The sequence below is a fragment of the Typopeltis vanoorti genome, chromosome 15, assembly GCF_054136105.1.
Source record: "Typopeltis vanoorti isolate ZY-2024b chromosome 15, IOZ_Tvanoo_1.0, whole genome shotgun sequence".
Classification (NCBI taxonomy): domain Eukaryota; kingdom Metazoa; phylum Arthropoda; class Arachnida; order Uropygi; family Thelyphonidae; genus Typopeltis; species Typopeltis vanoorti.
In genome coordinates, this window is record NC_143563.1 from 81,090,487 (window position 1) to 81,114,421 (window position 23,935).

Genomic DNA, 23,935 nt, shown 5'->3' on the forward strand with positions numbered 1-23,935 from the left:
CTGTTTTAGAATGAAATATACTGATAAGCTATAAAAATCAAGTGGATATTAAATGCAGCATGATTTCAAAGCCGAATACAGAAAGTATAAAAGTTTCGTATGATATTTGACCAGAGAGCTTATGGGAATAAGCTCTCTGGTCAAATTTACGAATTGCCAGCATTTACGAATTGCCCCAGCCGAACCTTATAGGAGACATGACTGCTATGCCCAAGCTTCCGTGTATTTGCTTTTATTGGTCCACTTTGATAAGGTTTCACTGGCCTGACAGCTGTTTCAAACTGGTTGGTTTTAAGAGTTAAACCTGAAAGAAAGTTTTTACTTTAAGTAAAAACTTTCTTTCAATACTAAGAAACTCGAAACGCCGGAGAGGTGCATTTTTCGTAAGCAAACTCTTGGTTGGTGCATAAAAGTATTTACTAAAATAAAGAGCCAAAAGGATTCAGTTTAGTGATGCAATAATCTCTGGCGTTTTAAGTTTCTTAGTATTGAAAGAGAGCTGTTCTCTCTTAAGGTTTCTGCCTGGTCTCTGACAAAAACCAACCAGTTTGAAACAGCTGTCAGGATGGTGAAACCTTATCAAAATGCACCAATAAGAGGCAAATACATGGACGCTTAGGCATAGTGATCATCTCTCCTATAAGGTCCGGCTGGGGCAACTTGTAAATGCTGGCAGTGTACTCCTGTATGCTCTCTAATCAAATTTCATACGAAACTTTTACAGTTTCTGTATTTGGCTTTGAAATAATGCTGGATTTAATTTAATATCCACTTGATTTTTATAATTTTTGCATCTCCGAACTGAAGCTTTTGGCTCTTTATTTTAGTAAATACTGATAAGCATATCTTCATTATTACATGTGGACTATATAAGGCAAAAATATATACCCCTAGAGTTGACTGCAATGCATCTATCAGTGGCACATGAAGAATAACTTACAGACTTCAAATGACATTACCATAGGATGACACATCAGTAGCCTATCCCATAAAACACGGTAAAAGACTGTATCACCCTATATCGACTACCTGTAAGCAACATTATTAGCCAATATAAATGTGAAGGGTCATTTCAGCCAAAAAATGCACACGAAGTCCCAGAAGTTAACAACCAAAAGGTATACTTGGAAGGTGCAGAAATCTCAGCAGTCTGATATGGAAATGATTAACCATGGGTTCAAAATGTCTATATGAATTCAGGTTAGCAATAGCACTCAGTTTTTACAGAAAGGCAGCTGTACATAAGTCTAACATCAATCATGTCAATCAATAGTGCAAATTACACTAGTTTAAAGAACATATGACTGGTTCAAAAAACATAGAGCACTGCAAGTCTAATATAGAGTAATGGATCACACTATACTCTCTTCTAAGATGAATGTCACTGTGGTGGATGCCTGAGTGTATCATCCCAAGTTTGGTAGCAGAGGTTATAATGGGCTGGAGTTGTTTCTCCTGGTATGGATTCGTACCTTTGGTTGTAGTGCCTGGATGGAAGAATGCTGACAGATATGAAGACTTCTGGATAATGCAGTGATACTACATTGTGACAATTTTACATCTCAGTCAAAATGACAATGCACTATGTACATCATCATCATCAGCTAGTCTGCAACAACTGAATGAATAGTGTCAACACTCTTAGGCTGTGGGTTCAAATCTACTGTCACATAGCTGTATTGAATATCTTTAGGTGGAAGGTGATTTTTTTGTGACCTCCACTCTTCTTTATTGAGAACCATGTGGCTTGAAAGAGTTCAATGTTTGGTCTCTATACTAGGATTATCTAAAAGTTCATTTGTAAAATCTGTTCAAGATTTCCAATCGTTTGTGGAACTGGCATAAAAAGTCATATACAGTAGGTTCCAACTTCAGTGATGTTCATTTCCATCTCCAGTTCTGCAAGAAGAAACTCCAATTTCAACCTCCTTAAACACTTGATTAATCTCAGTTTTTCCTATTACACACTCTGACTCCTTTCACCTTAAAGGTAGGGTTTGTCCATGCGTTCACTCTAATATACCATTTTAAATGGTATCCAAACCTGACATCCTATGGCTGAAAATCTTTCTACCTTATTCTATCACATCCATATGCTGTCTACTCCCTCTAAACGTCACGTGCATTCTGAACTTTTTATTGATTTCAATTCCTTAAATGCAGATTTTCTTCAGTCCAACTTTCCTAACAGTAAAGTCATTTTTCTTGGAGATTTCAATGTTCACAACACCAGTGGGTTCTCCTCTTACCACTGTGAAGTAGAGAAGCTGAGAAATTTGTTATCACCAACAATCTCACACAAACTGTTCTCATGTCTGCCAGAAAACCAGGCAATCCCAACCACTCTACCAGCACCCTAAAATCTCTTCTCTACTAGTGACCTGAGTAATGTGAAAGCTGTCTCTTCTCTAAGCAATTCAGACTACAACCTAGTGCAAATCTCTACCCCTATGGAAAAGAAAAGTGTGTGCATGTGCACACACACACACACACACATGCACTAATGCATTGTATAGCATTATAAGAATACCGAGAGAGAGATTATCTTCACAAATTCTATGCCTCATTCCCTTGATCAGATTACTGTTTCTGGCATTTGATCCTATTCCTATCACCTGTCTAAGCCTTGGTTCTCCCAAAGATGTGTCCAGGCTGTACAAGAGAAGAATCTAGTATTCCATAACTGGCTTTAATTTGAAACCTCTTCCTGTACTGCTTATATTAAAGTCAGGAACAGCTGCAAGAAACTAACAACACATCGAAAACTGACTTTAAGTTCCAAGCAGGAAACTTGCATCCAGTCAAAATGGCAGTCATGCCCACCTAGCCAAAGCTACTGGCCATAACTTCTGTTGAACACTACTCCACCATAATTACATCTAGATGGTTCTATTGCATCATCTCCTAGAGAATGGGGTAATGATGCAATAGAATATGGATCATCCCCCCCCCCCTCTTGTGAATGTTATCCATGAAAGGTTACAAACCTATAGTACATTAATATTAAAACCACTAGAGGGTGAGCATTACATTATCGTGAAAAAGTGTTATAGTGGTACTATTATTATGTGGCACCTCCAAGGAGCCCAAGGATTCATCATGGTAGGGCACCCAACCCAACTACACACAACTTAACGTCTACTCCTACTTAACTGCCCAACTACTACCACCATCAACACACAATGCCATTTACCACCTACTACCACCAACGAGAGTATTTTTTTTTTTTTTAATCTTTAAACTGCACACGTCCTCATGACCAATTGATGTTTGCTTGTATGTGGAATGAGAAATCTGAGTTTCTGGGAGATAAAACTCTGCCAGTGACATATGAGATTGGCTAACTCAGCTTTAATTGAAAAAAAAATCCATATAAAGATTCCTCTCCTCACCACAAGAAATGAACTCAGGTCTTTTCCAACTGAAGGGCGCAATGTCTCACTGTTCTTCCAATTGCACTAAGGGGAAGGGGGGGGGAAGGGGGCTTATACTTAACAAAGAACTTTTTTTCAAGATACATCAATCTCCAAGTTAAGTAGGAAGACAGGCTACACCCTGTGCATTGAAAATCATCTACCAGCCAAAAGTATTCACAAAACAATCATGCCATAGTGTGGGATGCACACACACATCATACTGGATAAAGAGAAGATATGTTATCCACTTGACCAACTACCATCAACATTACCACTAGACCTTATGGTATAGTTAATGGCATCCATAAACCACTAGTACTTTTTGATTGAAGGAGGACTGTTGCAGCCATGCTATAATCTACATATGCCAGGATATTCTACAAGTTCCAATATTGTTTGAATGGCAAAAGCAGGAAATGACATTTGGTCAGCAGTTGGAAGTGGCTCTAACTTTGAGTTCTTTCAGGATGTTTGCTACTTTAGTAGCAACAGTACTTAAATAGCAGTCTGCCATTTAATAAAATGTTATCTCGCATAAGGGTGAAAAATAAAGCATTCTTCTGTCCATATATCTGTATGTCAAAACCACTGTCATAATTTGACATACAGAAAGAAATACCAGTTTCTTTGTTAATTGTGTGCCATTGTTGATCAAGTGATGAGTTTTGTGCTGCTAACAATGAGAAAATTCCCAGCTTTTCTGGACTATAGTAATGTGACAGGAAAGTAAAACATTAATATGTACTGTTTCTATTAATGGCTATTCAAAGATTATTATCTATAGTTATAGTTCTCATCAAGAAAAGGCACAGAATGATTTTTTTTTTAATGGTAATCTAATTCTTTTAAACACTGTAAAACTAATAGGTGAGATAAGAAGCTGCTAAAAATATTTAAAATAAAAATAAATTCAGATGAATCAGCTTGTAGCAATTTGAATAACAGATGATTTTGAGTAGAAAGTGGATACGCATTCAAATTATCACACACAAAGGGATCACATTGTAGTATTCAACAGGATAAAAGGCTGTGCTAAGTGAAATGTGTTTAAAGGAAGCTCTTTTTGTGAAGGAATAAAGTTGCAAACTTAGATGTCTTGTAATGTCTCAAAGACATCATCTAGATGATTTCACGTGGGGAAGAATTATTGGAAGGCTTGAAGAAGGCTGCAGAATTACTGCTGTTGCCAGAGAGTTTGGAATCTCACACAGCATTGAATCCAGGATCTGAGCAATGTTTTAAACCAATGGTATGTGTTCAAAATGTTTGTTAAGAGGTTAATATTGCTCTACCATGGAGCATGAAGGCTATAACAGCAAAATGTAATCAATGCACCATGGCAGGGCTTAATTCAAGCACAGTTACATGGATATCTCACCAAACTGTGGCAACACATCTGTGAGAAATAGGTCTATGCATCTGAAAGCCTGTAATCTGCATCTCTTATCCACAGCTCAATATAGACCATGTTTTTAGTGATGTTGAAATCCATAAAAATTGAACAAGACACCAATGGGCTTATGTACTCTTAACAGATGAGAGTCGTTTTAGTCTTTCCTCTGATTCTAGATGACACTTCATCTTGTGTGAAAGTGGTACTGCTTATCATTGCGAAAATGTTCTTGAAAGGGATAGATATGGCAATGCTAGAGTCATCGCACAGGAAGGCATTATGTTTAATGGACGCACTGAGCTACAAGTGCTGGAAAAAGGAATTATCACTGGTGAATGGTATTGCAACGAAGTTCTTCAACGTCATGTTCAACTGTTCCATGGTACTGTAGAAGAAAAATTCATTTTTATGGATGACAATGCCACACCACATCGTACACAAGCAGTAGAGATACTTCTGGAGACCAAGAGTATTAATCAAGTTGAGTGGCCAGCACACTCTCCCTGATCTTAACTCCATAGTGCACATTTGGAAAGCAATAAGGAGGTGCATTGCTGATCAAAATTCCCTTCCAGAAAACAAACAAGGCATTATCTTTACTCTGAAGGAAGAGTGGGCCAGTTTGCCTTAAGAACTCCTGAATCATTTGGTGCTAAGCATGGTAAGATGTTATGAGAGCTACATCACAATTCAGGGTGGACATATTCCATACTGAAATGTCTCTCCACATATTTTTCTGTAAGCATTATACATTAATTCCTTAACCACATCCTTAGGAAATTTGTAACTTTTGCCAAAAATGTATTGCAATTTAATTTGTACAAAATTTATAACACATTTTTTGTGTAATATAATTCATTAGTATGCTAGCAATAAATTTATGTCCACATTTGGCTGTAGTCATGAAAATTTTTTCATATACAGATAAAAATGTACTTCATCCTTAAATTTTGAACAATATATTTGTATAATTTGGGTCTCAGCTCAGAATCCTGAAAGAGGGGAAAGAATGTATGATAGTCCCATTGTACAAGGGTGGTGCAATAACTGATGTCTGTTACTATCAACATCTCTGATGTGGTGGTGAAGAGTTTAGAGAAGTTAGCAATAACTTGCATACAGAAATGAGTTGACAGACAAGATATACTTAGGAGAGAACAACATGAGTTTGCTCAATTTTATAATAATGTTATGGTTCAGATGGATAAAAGGAATGGCTACCCTCTTTTTCTGTTGGCATTTCACAAGGATACTACATGAAAGGACGACACGTAATCTAGAGGTTTATGGGACTGGAATATAAACTACTGACTAGGATAAAAAAAAAAAACAGGTTGCCAAAGGAGAATTATCAGAACAATTGTTGTTCAATATATATTAATGATATTGGAGGGAGATATTATTATTTCGGGCAAATCCAAGGAGTCGACAGACTCATCGAGGGAGGCCCTAACATCATGTCAAGAACAATTTGGGATATAATATCCCTTAACTTAAATAAATGTCAAGAACAATTATTCGACATTCACACAGCATCTATCATACCTCGCCTTGAACTCATTCTCAGTCAGTCACAGCACACACACACACGACAGACTCTGGCAGCTTATTCCACTCATTCACCACTCTCCAAGTAAAAAAACCTAGCTCTAACACCCTTGCTAACCACATTCTTGCCCAGCTTCCATGTATGGCCCTAGTCCTCCCACCACCAGTCCTATTCTCAAAAATATCTTCTGAATTAATCTTATAGAAACCCTTCAGTAATTGAATGTCTCAATCATACACCCCTTTTCTGCCTATCAACCAATTTTTGCAACCCACAAATCTTCAACCTGTTCTCATAAGGTTCATTCCATAGACCTGCTATCATCTTGGTTACTAGTCTCTGGATCCTCTCCACCTCCTCCTCATCAAGAAAAAACCCTGGTGCCTCTATCTGGACACAGTAGTCTAGATGGGTTCTTATCAAGGCTCAATACAGAGGAACAATAACTTGTTTGTCTCTGTTTGTTAAAATATTTTTCAGCAATCAAGTGATTTGATGAGCTGATTTAGCCACTTTTGCGATGTACCCCCTAAACTTCAACCCCCTATTCACCAACACTCCCAAATCCCTGGCCTCATCAATCTCCTGGAATACAGTTCCACCATTGTGATATACTGCTGCTAATCTTTTCACCTCAAAATGCATAACCTTACACTTTGCCACATTAAATCGACATCCATTTTCCTTATCCCAGTCCTCCAAACTATCCAAATCATCTTGCAAAATATTGACATCCTGTGCACTCACTATTACTCTATCCAACTTTGCATCATCAGCAAACAAGTGAACACTTCCTCTCAGATCCTTTCCTATATCATTAATGAACAAATTGAAAAGTAGTGGTCCAAGAACAGAACCCTGCGGCACACCACTAGTCACAAGCCGTCTTTGGACTTTACTCCTGAATAAACTAGTCACAAGCCATCTTTGGACTCTACTCCTGAATAAACCACTCTCTGTTATCTCTCCATCAACCAACCCCATATTCATCCCCATATGCTGCAGTTTACTGATTAGAATTCCATGTGATATCTGTCAAAGGCCTTAGCAAGGTCCAGTAGAATCACTGTAAACCCATTACCCTTATCCAGTTCAGCCGTCACTGTGTTATAAAATGTGAGCAAGTTACTGAGGCATGATCTACCCTTCACAAAACCATGTTGTCCCCCCATACAGTACTGTATTTTTCTCTTAACTAATTTCTCCAAGACCTTGACAACGATTCCTGATATGCTAATCAATAGGTAATTTACAACAGCAGTCTTGGAACCTCCTTTATGCAGTGGAACTATTTTCCCCCCCTCGGGACTAATCCAGACCCGAGACTCAAATTAAACAAAATGGTCAAGAGCACTGACAATTCTTTAGCCCCTTCACGTATGACACGAGCTGGTATACCATCTAATCCCACAGATGTATTGACATTGAGGTTTTGTAATAGACTACTCACCTTCATTTGTTTGCTGATGATACAAAGATAGAATAGGCAATCAGGATCAGGGATGCTACTAACACATAGTACTTACAGAATGATTGTAGGTGGAATTTTGGTAGAACGATGGAGCATGGTGGTTTTTCCCCCAATAAGATCCTGTTGTGATTGCAGATGTATATTTTGAAATGTTTTTAAAACATACATCTGCAATCAAGATTATGGTCAATCTGATCTTGAGGGCCACGTATTGGGTACCACTCTGATCTTCGTTTGGGGAAAGAAAAAAAAAAACATGTTTCCATACAGTAAATTAAAAAAAAAAAAAACTGTTTTGGAGTCCAGAGCTATACTTAGAAATCAACTGAATTTAAATAAATTTGGATGCAAGAAAGTTCCTAAAATATGGGAAACATTAATCCTCAGAGATCACAAGTTACAACGTAGGCCTCCTACTAATGCCCATAGAAGTTGTCCCATCTGGATAGAACTTTATGGTCAAATCTGCATGTTTTATTTATTATTGCATTGCCTTTATGTGTGACAAGTGTTTGTCCATACTCTCTGAAGATGTCTCAGTGACAGGTGAAATATAATGGAAGGATTAAAATAGTCTTCAATCCTTTCTTAGTGCTGTTAATAATCCATTAAACCTCCAACATGAATACATGCAAAAACTCTACATTAAGCAGCATAAATATTGTGTATTTGCAATAGAATACAATCACAATGAACTTTTATCACGAATGCTAGTACAGGAATACCTTGATTATCGCAGTTTATAATTTGATACCAAAATTCCAATTATTGCACTCCAAATTCGAATTATCACAGCCGCGAGATGTAGCCTACTACATATGCAACCAGTTCGAGTCACCACTCTCCATAGTAAAGCTCTGCTGTACTATTCTCCAGAAGAAAAGTCACCAGCAAGGATGACATCCAGCTCCATGGACTCAAGATCCCATGGGTAACAGAAGTTACGTATCTTGGTGTGAAACTGGATAGCAAACTCCTATTTAGTAATCACATTAAACTAACAGGAGTGAAGACAACCAGAGTAATTGCACAACTCTACCCCCTGATCAACCGCAAAAGCAAATTAGATCTAAGAAACAAGCTAACTCTACGAAACTGTAATGCGCCCAGTTATCACCTACGCCTCTCCAGCATGGAGTCATAACTCAGAAATCAACATACAAAAACTATAAAGAATCCAGAATAAGTGCCTAAGAATGATCCTAGATGCCCCATGGTACATAAGAAACTCCCAGATCCACTGAGAAGTAAATATCCCTTATATCCACTCTCATCTCCACGACTTAGCTGAAAAATTCTTTTCCAAGGCAAACCTGCACTCAAATCCACTGATCAAACAAGCTAACAACTACAGTGAAGCAATACACTGCAAATACAGAAGACCAAAATCAATTCTACTACATACCGAACATAACTAGCCTCAGGCCCCAAGAGGGCGAGCAGGTAGCTCAATATATACCTCATTCATTGTATCACTTACACAGATAAAGGAGAAAAAGAAAAGCATTTTTGCTTCACTCATCCAGCCAGTAACATTAATGGGCCACTCTCCAGGTATTGCTCTCTTGTAGCGCTTCGTTTTTATCTGACGGCGCCTTCTCACCACTTACCAGTAACTATCCGCCCTTGCCTGAAGTACATGTGGATATTTATTTCTCTTGTCATTTACCCCTACAATGAATGCTAAAAGAAACAAGGATGATTTCAAGTCTACAGCTATCAAGAAGAAACGTAGAGCGATCAGCTTAGAAGATAAGTTGCATATGATAAGTATGAAGCAGGCATAACCAAAGTCAAAATCACAAGAGAGTACGGTCTAAATGAATCAACTGTTCGCTATATTTTAGACCACACTGCAAACTCTAGGGCTTCGATCTAGGACTAAAAGAAATTGAAAAAGGTGATGTTCAGGACCTGCTTCAATCACATGATAAGGAGCTGGATGATGAAGACCTAATTAACCTCGAGAGAGAGAACGTGCTTACGATGCTCAAATCGATGATAATGACGAATAAATTGACTTGGCACCGAAGGAATTTACCCTCAAAAAATGGACAAAATGTTTAGAATTGCTGAAAATTTTAAAGAAAAAATCTTGAATGGCGATCCTAATTTCGAGTGATCACTGAAAGTTCGCCAGGAAATTGAAAATTCCATCCGTTGCTACCGAGTTTTATACGAAGAAAAAAAGAAAGAAAAAATTCCACCAGACAACTCTACACCAATTTTTATCCAAGAAAGAATAATTGTATGTACTGTATGTACTTCTTATACATAAATAAAGATTAATGAATAATCTTGTTTTTCTAAATGAACCTTCATTTTTTACTTAACATGTTTAACACATTTCTTTTTTACTTGATATATAAAATTTAATTAATAGATTTGAAAAATCCTTGGCATCGATCACCCATTTTACACGCATTATTTATCCCGATTATCACGGATTCGATTATTGCGGTATTTTTCGTAGCAACAATAACCGCGATAATCGAGGTATTCCTGTACTTTGCTTATTGAAAGTGGTATTTCTTGAGAAGTGAAGAGTTAAATGGCACTGGTTCATTTAGGACTTTCCTTTTAAATACTTCTAAGGATGTTTGGACAGCCATCTTCTTTTTTTTTTCATAATATTTCTTGCAACTAACTTTGCTATGGCAACTAGGTTATGGCTGACAATTCACATACCACTAATGTTGCTGTATAAATATTCCTATAATATAAGGTGATCTTCATATGATTCCTCATTATGTAGGAGCATTTGAAATTCCCTCATTACTCACAGTAAAATTATTAACAGCAGACTTCCATGCAGTCATGCTGTTACACTAAAAAGCCCATTAAACCATGCTTTAAACTCATTCATTGCATCTGCATTCACGACAATGTCGCACATTCAATCCACTCGCCAACCACTCTCCATGCAAAGAACTTGCACTCATTCCTGCTCCCACTCTTCATTATACAGCTTCCAGCAATGACCACTTATTCAGTCTTCTCTGGAGCACCTCAAAACTATATATTATCAACATGAAAATTAGGGAACCAAATTTGTACACAATAATTTACATTAGACTTGATCAAAGCCTTATACAATAGAACCAAAACCTCTTTATTTCTGCATGTTAATATCCTCTTGCATCATTATCATAAACTGATACAATTGTGAACTTGTGCAATATGACTATGAACTTCAGAACCTTGTCCGCCACTGTACAAGGTATCTTGTCTCATCAACTTCCTCCAAAATTCACCCACCAAGTGTTTACTTTGAATCCAATTGTTGCCTACCAAATTTTAGAACCTTACACTTTGCGACATTGAACTGACAGTTCTATGACCGCTCATATGATCTATTCCGGTCTTGCCTTTAATAAATCCATCCTGACAAGGCATTCTGCAAGGCCACAACATCTGCTTGATTCCTCATAAATCTCTCCAGTTTTGCATCACTTGCAAACAGTTGTATAATACCAGTTAAACCCATCACAATATCATTAATATAAAATTAAATATCAATGGTCTCAAACAAAGATCTCTGTGGCACACCAATAGCGACTTTCCTCTTTCGGGATACTACTCTCCCATACACAACTTTCTGATGCCTATTTGAGAGCCAGTTGCCTATCCAACTCAGTAATCTATCATGCAATCCCATCTAGTCCAGTTCAGTTACCCACTTATGGTGTGGCTATCTATCAAAAGCCTTTCCTCAATCTAAGTATAGTGCTGCTGTACATGCGTTTCCCTCTTGTCCAATACATTCATCACCTTGTGTTATAATAAACAAGCAAGTTGGTAAAACATGACCTGCCATTAACAAATCATGCCGACCAGCACAGACAATAGTGCTGCTATTAACCCACTTTTGTATCCTAGCTCTCACAAACCTCTCCAATACCTGAACTACAACTCCAGCCTTCATATATATCTTCATATAATTTGCAGCTTTATCACCGTGAAGCAGAACAATTTTACCTTTCATCTACTCCTTTGGAACTTGTGCTGTTGCAAGACTTGTTAAGCAGGCCTCCTTTGATTGGAAAGACCTCAGTTTGAATGCCGTCTAGCACACAAAGAACTTGTAACAGGGCTTATCAAATGAAGGTGAGTTAGCCAGTTTCATATAGAGGTAGCAGGGTTTACCCTCCTGGAAATTAGGGTTTGTCATCTTGCAAAGCAGGCAAACCAGCCATTAAAACACACACACACACAATTAACAAACATAATATATGGGCCTCATAGTTCTGAGTTGCTTCAGCTGTAAATCCAAATAAATCAAACCAATCAAGCATGACAACAGCTCTCACAACCCTCTCCAATACCTGAACCACAACTCCAGCCTTCATATATCTTTATATAATTTGCAGCTTTATCACCACTTCAAAGTAGGATAAGGGCCTTTGCAGGCACTTGAAAAATCATGCTTTTAGAGAAAAAAAAAGTTTAGATGATCAAAAGGAAAAATGTTTGGAACATCCCCACTGATTGGCCGAGTGGTTAGTATAAGCACTGTCCAACCAACAGGCTGCAGGTTCGAATCCCGCTGTGGGTATTGATGCCTGTGATTGTCTTTACGTGGAAAATGAATTTTATCGCCAGGTGTGAGACACTAGAAGCCTGAAGTGGCTTGAAAAAGTTCCATGCTTGGTTTCTAGAGCAGAGTTCCCAGACTATGTAAAAAATGCTTAAAATATATATATATGTGTGTGTGTGTGTGTGTGTGTGTGTGTGAAATTGGTAAAAAAATAGAAAAAAAAACTTTAGGTCGTAAACAGTACAAATTGTACTATAGGTACAATGCATATAACCTTTCATGTTAGAGCAACATAAAAAATACACACACACACTGCTTGGAAAGAGGTCAATGCATACCCTTGTGGGCAAGGTGCATTATGCCACGTAATGAGTCATGTGTTTGTAGCCAGCATAAACTGGAAGAATATGATGCTCCCGAGTCAGTGCAACTGTGTCTGGGTGAAATAGCTGTGAGAAGGGATGACATGTTGCAGGGCTGCCGAATAGGCAGCCCTGCAACATGTTGTTGACAAATTGGGTCATCCCAGGTCAACTATCAGTGACACCATACTGAGATGGAAGTACAGTGAGCCGACTGTGAGTGCTAACTGCAGAGGACGACCCACCACACTCACCAAACGTCACCATAGTGACACCTGTGAGTAAAATGGTGAGGATAATATGTAAAAACTGCCATTTGTTGGTCGATACGTTTAACACAGAGTTCTGGGCATCAACTGGAACATGAATCTGCACAAAAATATTTATAACCAAGGTTCACAACATGGGTTTCCATGGTAGAACCACAATATGCAAGAACCACATTGCCCAAACAGACATGCAGTGTCATCTTCAGTGGTGCAAAGAGTGTGTACAGTGGGACATAGGAGCTTGGAAAGCTGGGTTATAAAGCAACAAACCACACCACGCCAACTACTGAGCAGATGGACAGGTGTGGGTGTTGTGGATGCCTGCTGAACGTCTCTTACCAGCGTGCATAACTCCAACTATGAAATTCAGAGGTGGCTCTGTGATCCTGTTTTTCTTGATTTGGCTTCAGATCTCTGTTTTTGATGCCACAAACACCGAACTCCAGCAGGTATCTGAACATTTTGGACAATGCAATGCTTCCTATTCTGTGGCATTTCTACAGAACTTACCATTGTCACTTTCAGCAAAATAATGCTCCCATGGCTGCTGCTGTAACTGTGTGGTTTGTGGACATGAATGTGACTGGTCACCAAAGAGCCCTGATCTCAACCCTATTGGACATCTGTGCGATGAACTGGAGTGGTGAGGTCATGGGACATCTATCCCACAGCAGTCCAGAACACCTCATTACATGTCCATAGGAAGAATGGTCCAAAATTCCCAGTAATTGCTATAGTACATTTAGGACTGCCTTAGTCATCGCATTAAAAGGTGGTCTTACATCTTATTAAAGTGGGTGCATGGCTGTTTGTTCCTCACACTATGGCATCTGTTGACTTCTTTCCAAGCTGTGTGTGTATATACACACACACACCTTAAAGCTGTTGCTCGTTAGTCTTTAAGTTATGAACATATTTTTTGATTTGGAAAGTAGTTCTAAGTGTTGTTGACATATGTTCTACAAGAATATCACCTACATGTAGGTTTTTATTCTTCGTGGAGATCTTGCTAATCCTAATCTCGTTTTGAATAAAGAAGAGTGGCATTTTTCTTACTGGGCATTCTCTTGTTACATGAGACACAATAGTATGTTTATGTGTGAAGCTGGTGTTATCTATTTCTTAGTTTTGCTAAAAAAAACTATATTTCTGTGGTTTCTGTACTCAGTTGGGTCTCTGTGAGGGGAAGGGTCTCCCCTGGTAAATGTAAGGTCTTGATATGTGAAATCTTGGATCCTGTCCCTGGACATCTTGCCAGAACAGTGTACATATCACTAACAATCTCCATGGTTGCCCAACATTGAATCTTAGTGATGCTGTTCTGGAGCTAGATATTTTTTAAAGGGTACTCATTTTTCAGTGAACGTAGGAAATACTTGCGTTTCTGAACTGGTTTGTAGATTAAACTGTATTTCTTGTTCTTACAATTTATTGAATATGTATAGTATCTTCTTAGAAGATACAATACATATATAATAAGATATAACTATACGAGGGGGTACTCAAAAACAACTGAATTATTATTTTTTTTTAAATTTTAAAGTTTATAATACCATATTCTAGTCTCCTTCAAAGTAGTCTGCAAGTGAGTCAGTGCACTTGTTCCAACATTATTTTCACTGCTGGAAATAGTTCTGGAACTGTTCAGCTGGAATATTGTTTATGGCCTCCAGTGAATTTTCTTTCACTTTGTCCACATCAACGAATCACTGCCCTTTCATGGTTTTCTTTATCCATAGTCACATGGAGACAGAGAGAGAGATTAGGTGCATAGGGAGAGGGCGGGGAACGACTGACATGTTCTTTTCATCAAGAACTGTTGGACAGACAGGGTCTTGTGGGCTGAGTCATTGTCGTAGTGCAGCAATCTCCACTACATATTTCTGGCTGTTTTCTCCATGCACTATCCCGCAGTCTTCTCAAAACATTGAGATAAAAATGTAGGTTCATTGTCTGTCCATGAGGAACCAATTCTTTGTGTACATTTCCATTTGCATCAAAAAAAAAAACAAATCAACATTGTCTTGATGTTTGATCGAACTTGACGTGCCTTCTTGGGTCTTGGTGAATTGGCATGTTTTGTTTCTGGTTCATAACCACAGTACCAAGACTCATCCCTAGTCACAACTTTTAAAAAGAAAGTTCTGGTCATTAAGAACTTGCTCTTTCAAATTGTGGAAATTCATACGATTTTTGATCCTCTTAGCAAACAAGGCACAAATTTAGCAGACACATGCTTCATTTGCAAATCTTCTGTTAAAATTCTCTGGCATGAACTCCATGACAAATTCATCTCTTCAGAAACTTGCTGAATAGGCATTTGACAATCTTCATTGATTGCCTGGCAAATCTTTTTGATGTTTTCATAATTTCTGCTTGTTGAAGGTCAGCTAGATTGTGATTGGTCTTCAACTGACATATCCCCATTTTTGAAATAGGAAAACCACTCATGAACCTGTGTTTTGCCTAAAGTGTTGTCCTTAAAGACTTGCCGAAGCATAACAATAGTTTCAGCTGCAGTTTTACCCAAAAGAAAATAAATTTCGTGCACACAGTCTGTTCCTTGTGGTCAGCCATCACAAAATCGCCAAACTTGCTTGTAAGCACTAACAAAAAGCAGCCAGAACAACAAAACAGTTCACACAAGATGACGCTGCAAGCCAGACCTACACACTCATGATGCCAAACAGCATCATTCATAACTAGAAAATGCAAGAGCGTGCAAAGCTCAGATTCTGGTTGTTTTTAGGTATCCCCTTGCACATGTAACTACTCAAGCTGGTTTTTTGGCCAAGTGGTTATCTGCTATCCAAGGTTGAGGATTAGAGTCCCACTATGGGCATGGATGTTTGTATTGTCTTTAGGTGGTAGATGAATTTCATTGCTGAATGTGAGTCCAATGCCTCACTTATTGGAAGCCTGTGAAGTGGCTTGAAAAAATCCATTTAGTCTCTAAGTGCGGGGTTTCCAGACTAGAAAAAATAAATAAAAGTAAAAAAATGCCAAAAAATATAAAATTAATGAAAATAGCAAAATAACAATAATAATAGTAATAAATATATAAATAAAAAATCCTTAGCCCACTCACAGTACTAATGTACTATAGGTTTACAATCTTTTGTGAGTGGTAGTCACATAAAAATAGGAAATCCAACATTTTTTTATTTTTTAAATATAAACTCCCTCACAGTCTGTGCAGTTAGCCGAGTGGTTATGTGCTCTGCAATCATAGGACCTGGGAAAGGAGTATCCTGCATTTGATTCTCATCACTGACATGAGGAGCTAAGGATCTTTCTCAGACATGGCCAAGTTAGTCTTGGGCTTGGGTGTGGACTGCAGGATTTTTCTCCCCAGTTTATCTGGGGGTTTCTCCTCTTGCAAAGCAGGCAAACTGGTCTTAAGAACACAACGCCTCACAGACAATTACATATGGTTGAGCATGAGAATAACGACCCCACCTCGTAATGAGTTATGAAACCCAGAAATGGGAGGCCAAGGCCCTACATGGGGCTGTAGTGCCAAAGAAGAAGAAACTCCCTCACAAAAGGTATCAAGTGCTATAACACAAGAGTGCTGTGTAGACAAGTGATTAGAGAGAAGAAATCTGTAAAATGCATTTCTTGAAGAGTTTGGGTGGGGAATTGATTTCACTGGGAAAACCGTATGCTGTAAGACTGTTCCAAAGGACAGAGATATGTGAAATGAAGCAAAGGATGAGAAGTTGGTTGGGTGAGTTTGAAACAGAACTGTGTAAGGACTAGCAACTGGTCATGTTTGTGGCAGTCAATTCAGTGGAGAAGCATCCATGGAAATACTTGTAGAAAAGACAGCACTTTTATAGGAAAGCGACTGGAGAGAGTCAGAAAGAGCAGGGGGGGGGATCATCTATTAAAGAACCTTTTTGTCTTGTTATCCCAAATGTGAGAATGATATTCCAAGGATTCTGAATGAATTAGTGATTTATAAAAGGTTAGGAGTGAAGCAAAGAGAAGCATTGTTTGGATTGGGGGGGGGGGAGTACCAAACTTTCTTTGGAAGCTGAAGAAGCTATGGACTTGATGTATTTATGCCAGGATAAGCTAAGCTAAATATGAAAGTCAAGCCATGAAGAGAAAGCTGATTTTGGTTGGCAAACGGAATGTTATCAAAAGCGATAAGAGTGAGGAACATTTTTTCTTCCAGGAAATAAGAGGATTATGTTTTAGTAGCATTAAAATTTACCAGATTATCTTCACCCCACTTGAGCATGACAAGAAGATTGGTGTTTAAGGCACTGACCATAGAATACTTTTCATGTTCATCTTGAAATACTGCCAATTCACTATGTTTCAACATTTTCATGCCTAGATTTAGGTTTGGATGATATGAGATGGCATGTGAATATCACCAGGTATTCCTATGAAGTTGTAATGACATGTTACCATCTTTTTACTTGGTTATTAAAAAACCTAGGAATGGTAATCTATTCTTCTGTTCTGGTTGTAACAGAAGTTTCTTTTTACATTATTTTTTACTTTATAATAACTATTCCAAGGTATTGGAATAGTTATAAAGTCGCATACATCGCATAATAGCCAGAAGCCAGAATGTGTCAGGAAAGGATTGGAATATGTGGATGCTTGGAGGGCGTTTAAGGACAGAAAGGAACTGTATGCTAGAGACTGCTTGCATTTGAATGAGGAAGGACGAAGGCATATGGAAAGATTGCTGTTTTCTGAACGAGTCAGTGTCAATGCAGGGAAACTAGAATTCCCAGGGTGGATGGTAGCAGGGGTGGCCTCTTGTGGGAATGGGTGCTTGGAGGAAGGGGATGACATCAGGTAAAATTGAGCTAAGGGGGGGTCGCGAGGGGACAATGATAGGTATAGAAGCAGTGGCATTTTTATGCTCTATACTAATGCCAGGAGTATCCGAAATAAAGGAGATGAATTGGTAGCACTGATAGCATCAACCTAGCCAAAGATTATTGGGATCTCTGAGACATGGTTGACTGAGGATGATATAATAACCGGAATTGAAGTGGCAGGGTAAAGCATTTTTCAGCAGGATAGGAAAGGAAAACGTGGTGGTGGAGTACTGCTTATGATAAGTGATGACTTATGTCCTCTAAGAGTGGAGGCTTTGGAAGGCAGTGACACAAATGGTTTTGAAAGCATATGGTGTGAGGTAGAAGTGGCCAAGACAGGATATTTAGTGGGGTGTTGCTATAAACCAGGGAGCAGGGAGCACAGAGGGTGGGGACCAGGAGATGTTTAGGCAATTGAGCTTGGCAAGTGCAAGAAGAATGATTGTTATGGGAGATTTTAAATACAGAAGTATAAGCTGGGAAGAGGAAAATGCAAGTAGTAAGAAGGGGATAGAATTTCTGGAATTCTTGAGGGACAAATGTCTTTGGCAGCATGTAATAGAACAAGAGTTTCAAGATTTTTGGATTTGGTCATAGCATCAGAAGAGCTGATAATAAGTGAGATGACATCTTCCCACCGGTTGGAGAGAATGACCATGTGGTTTTGACTTGGAAGATGAACAGACATGCAGGTGTATCAAAGAAAAGGGAACGTATGTGGAATTATAAGGCGGGTGATTATAATAGTCTTAGGTATCAACTAGGGGCAGTTCCATGGAAGACAGAATTGGAAGGTCAGGATATCATTAGTGCTTGGGAAATTGTGAAAGAATATTTGTTAGCAGCTTACTATTGCTGCTAACAAATATTCTGAATTCCATGGGTGAAGAAGTGGACACAATTTGGTGTAAAATGGATGACAAACAATATCAAACAGGAACTGCAGTTGAAAAAGATTTATGGAAGAGATATAAGGAGAGAGATGGAGGACAGATACACGAAGAATATAAGATGCAGGCCAGGAGAGTGACTAGAATGGTGAGGAAGGCAAAACTGGAATATGAGAAGAGACTGGCACTAAGATCCAAAGAAAATCATAGGGAATTTTTTAGCTATGTGGCCAGTAGGTGGAGAAACGATTGTGGAAGAATGACATTGCAGGATAAAAATGGGAATAGAGTGACTGATGCAGAGAACATAGTGGAGTTGTTCAATGAGCACTTTATTGGAGTATTTCATCCTGGAGGAGGTTTTAATACTAGAGGGATAGGGCAGGTTCAGGGTTTAGAGATGCAAGAGGAGAGTGCGTTCCGAATACTGAGTACTCTGGATACCAGTAAAGCTGTTGGACTGAATGGTATATCACCATGGGTTTTGACAGAATGTAATAAAGAACTGACAGCTCCATTGACTTGGCTTTTCAATAAAAGTCTGGCTGCGGGAAAGGTACCCAGGGAATGGAAGGAAGGTAAGATAGTGCCGATGTATAAGGGCGATAGCAGACTGGAAGTGTCTAATTATGGGCCTGTTTGTGTGTCATCAGTAGTTGTTAAGGTCTTGGAGAAATTAGTGAGGGACTATATACAGCATTGGGCAGATGAGGGTAACGTTATCTGTGAGAATCAACATGGATTTGTTAAGGGGAGCTCTTGCTTTAGTAATATGATGGCCTTTTATAATAAAGTGACAAGAGCAGTTGATGAGGGAAAGGCATATACTGCCATTTTTTTGGATTTTGCAAATGCATTTAACAGGGTGCCACATGATAAGCTGATATTTAAGTTGCAGCACATGGGTTTAAATGTCAAGTTAGTCAAATGGATTCAGGATTGGCTGACTGATAGGTATCAGAGAGTTGTGTATGGTGGGGCAATATCAAGGAAGCAGAGGTTACAAGGGGTTCCAGAGGGCTTGGTACTTGGACCTGTATTGTTCAACCTTTATATCAATGATACTTTCAATGGATTGCAAGGGGACATTCAGTTGCTTGTGAATGATGTGAAGCTGGGAAGGGTTATCAGTAATAGTGCAGATGTGGCAGCCCTGCAAGAGGATTTGAATAAACTAGAAAGATGGGCAAATGAATGTGGGTATCGGTTCAATGCAGCAAAATGTAGTCTTGAGGTTTGGGATCCATCGATGGGAGGATGCATACTCGATTGGAGGAGCTGTACTGGAGGAGGTAGTGGGAGAGAAGAGATCTGGGGTTGATGATTGATAGAAAGCTGAAATTCAGGGAGTATATTGCAAAAAAGGTAGTGAGGGTAGCTCAGAGGATTGCTGCAATACTGAGAAGGACACTGACCTGTAGAGATAAAAGAGTTATCATTCCGTTGTATAAGACCCTGATCAGACCACACTTAGACTTGTTCTCAGATTTGGTCCCCAGGATTTGAAGGGGATAAATTGACTGTGGAAAGGGTATGGAGGCAGATAACAAAGATGAATTCAGGACTGTACAATGAGTTATGAGGATTGACTGAGGAAATGTGGACTGCAGAGTTTGGTGGATAGAAGGCGAGGTGATATGATCGAGACTTTTAAACTGTTGAGAGGCAGTTACAGGGTAGACATTGGAGAGTTCTTTCACTTGGTGGAACGGCGGGAAGGAGCGATGACAAGGGGGGGGGGCACATTCCTGGAAGTTACGAAAGGAGGCTGTGCCAAGAGGGTGAGGAGTAGTTTCTTTGCGTGGAGTTCAGTGCATTCCAAGGTTGAACCTTGGAATGCACTGCCTGAGAGAGTGGTTGGAGCGGGAACAGTCAATGAGTTCAAGGAGTGGTATGATAAACTTTGTGTTTCCTAAAAATGACCTCCCACGATATCTTTTGACTCCATGGAGGCCTGGATAATAATAATACAAAACGGCAATATCCAAACTGTCAGCAAATGCAAATAACTTGGTGTGAGCAACTGAAGTGGGCTTATTTTATAATTCTACTGTAATAAAACTGCAGGATATTATTTCATTCATTCTTCATAACGTTTATTAAAACTTACACTTCAGTTATTTTAGTTATTTTACTTAAATGTTTATCTGAATTAACTGATATTCATAACTACTTTCTGAAAATACAGTAGAAGAGTAATTAACTGAATTTTGTTTAACCAACGCACCATTTTAAATATCATGAAGAATTCAAAAACAGTCTATCCAGCATTATTTAACCAGTAGAACACAGAATGAGTTCAAATCATAAACAATGTAGTAATCTGCACTCACTACAATGTGCCCAAATCTCAGTCACTCAAACAACGAACGTTTTTTGTTTTCATTTTAATTTTTAAAACTTTTTGATTCATGTCATTCATTCATTCTGTATACATGTATTCTGTTTTTTAAGATACTTTAGATACTTTAAATACAGTCTGCTTTTCATTTTTCACATTAATCAATTTTCAGTTATCTAACAAAAAAAAAAAAAAAAAAGCACCCCCATCCATGAAATTTCATTTAGAATGATTAATCATGATATTTTAACCTGAATTAACCTGCTTATTTTTGTTTTATTGATTGTTGTTCAATTTGCATGCAGAGAATTTTTTTTTTTTTAATTTCTTATAAATGATATCCATGAATAACAGATTTTATTCTCTCTGTTATCAATGATGATGAAACTGCACTCTTAATTTCTATTTAACTCTTCTGCAATCAGAATGTTCAAAGTAGTGACTTTCATTGCTTTTAACGTTTCTTCTAATTATGGAATTTTAATTCAGTCTAAAGCATACTGTTCTAAAACTGAATATCTCTACTAAATTCTATTAAAATTTTGTTAAACTGTACTTTTTTTTCTTTTTTTTTTTTTAGATGGAAATAGCTGATTATAAAAATTGCAATGCTAAAAGTAAAAATGATTCAAAAAGTTGCTGTGAAAAAACTTTTCTTCACAAAAGTTTTTTGTGGAGCAATTAGAGGAACTGTGTTTTGCTGTAATCACTGAAGATCAGTAAATTTATTACAGTGTATTTAATTATGAGATTCTTACTGAGAAAGACGCCATATGTCTTTTGTAGTACCCAGAGCAGCTAAAAGAAGTCTTTTTTCTGATGGCACTTGAGACTCTTGATATTTTTTCCAGCAGAAATTCCATTCACGAAAACCACCATATCTCACTCCTGCATCATAGACAATGCTTCGTAAATTAGGAGCAACTCTGTGAGGAAGAAAAACGTTAAAAAATATACTTTGTACATAAAAACATTTATAGAAACTGTAGTTTTGGAAAAGCTCATGTAAGAGCAGCCATTTTCTCCCCCAGTATTAACAGAGGATTTAAAGTGCAACAATTACAGAAGCCACTAATTAATAAATTATAAAATGAATAATCACTTTTTTGAATGTAACTTATTATGCACATCTTTTTTTTTTTTTTTCCTGAAAAATGTTCTAATTCCACTAAATTATTATAACCAGTGTGATGCTGGAGTAGGCTCACATAAGACAACTGTTAAACTTTGAAGAATTTTGCAAGCCAGTTGTTAAACCAATAATGGCTATAAACTGTAGAGCAACATGCACTTCAATGCACAACTTCTGACAGCATTTGGGCAATAAGCTTGTATATGGTGACATTCCTTTCCTCCTATCCCTTCCCTACATGGCAGCCTGTGTAAGGATTATGTTATTATTATTATTTTTTTTTAATATGCATCCTGCCCATAGCACATCTTTGCCATGTGTGGGGTAAATCTTTGCTAGCATTACAAGTATACTATTTTACAACAAACATCTGTTTCAGTTTTACCTAGGTCACTTCTCCATAAGATAATGACATTCCTATGCTTGGCATCTATCCAAGATTTTACATTTCTAGAATTATCATGAACCTAATAAGGTTATTACTCTAAGAAGGAGTAACCCAGGCAAAGGTAAGCAGATATTTACTAATAATGGAATTTGGTTAGACTTCTGGGGAAGTTGCAATTCTCACAAAAGGGGGAATAGGCTGCATTTTTGTTGTTGTTTTTTATTTCCAAGCCAGTTGTTAAAAAGTTACCAGCACACACACCTGATTATAACTATTATCAAATATTTTTAAATGTCATGTTAAGGAGTGAAGTCCTGTGATATCATGAACACATACAAATGCAACAAAAATTAAACTCTACTATTAGATCTCTCTATTTATTTGTAACAAACATAAAAATCATATGAACTTGTAAAATGTATCTAAACCTGATCAGAAGGATAAAAAAAAACAAGAGTAATTTAGTCACTCATCTCTTAAGACCACATTTATCAATTAATTTTAACTTACAAGAAATTATTACTAAGGTATGTCCCTTCGTTCAACCCCTTCTCTCATTCTATAAAAAATTTTATTAACATGGTAACAACCCTTTACCAACTTGAATGTCTCAATCACAATCCCCTCTTCCTCTTATTCATGAGGCTTTGCAAACCGCATTCCATCAATCTGTCCTAATATCCCACATCTCAAAGACCAGATATAACCTTAGTCAGTGTTCTCTGAACCCTTTACAATATATCCTCATCACCATGAAGTCCAGAGGACCAAAAATCTATGCGCAATAAATCATACGTGCCCCTGATCAAGGTCTTATACAAGGGAACCAGAACCTCTTAATTTCTACAAGTTAAGGTCCTCTGTATCACTGCTATAATCTGATGTGATGTCTTCGCAACTTGTGCAATGTGACCTCTGAATTATAGATCTTCGTCCATCACCACTCCAAGGTCTCTTATGTCCTTAACTTTCTCCAAAATTTCTCCACCACATGTATAATTTGCATCCAATTGTTGCCTACTAAATTTCAGAACCTTTCAGAGATTAAACAAGAGAAGTGAGAAAGTGAGAAACTGTAAAAAGTGTGATATGTTAATGAATTGCAGTGATTTGAATGAAAGTCAGGCACCATGAAGAATACCAGATGAAAGGCAGTGATGGATACAAGACAAAGAATGATAGCCAGAAAAGTGAGCATGAGAATGTGAGTATGGAGTATGCGATTGTGAATATGGAAATGATAAAAAACTGTGTTTTATATCATATAAGAAAATACTGATGTAGGTACTGACAGACAGACAATTCATCTTGTAAACAGATGACATAAACTTACATTATCA

The 23,935-nt window shown here is 37.9% G+C and overlaps 1 protein-coding gene across 2 annotated transcripts in view; it reads right to left on the reverse strand.

Moving 5' to 3' along the window:
- The window catches only part of LOC150098929 (glutamyl aminopeptidase-like), a 354,155-nt gene that overhangs the window by 36,195 nt on the left and 294,025 nt on the right, over window positions 1-23,935 (reverse strand). For both annotated transcript variants that reach the window (XM_090405705.1, XM_090405704.1), the window contains exon 15: window positions 21,834-22,001. In XM_090405705.1, coding sequence (XP_090261831.1) covers window positions 21,834-22,001 — 168 coding nt within the window. The remainder of the gene's footprint in view (window positions 1-21,833; window positions 22,002-23,935) is intronic.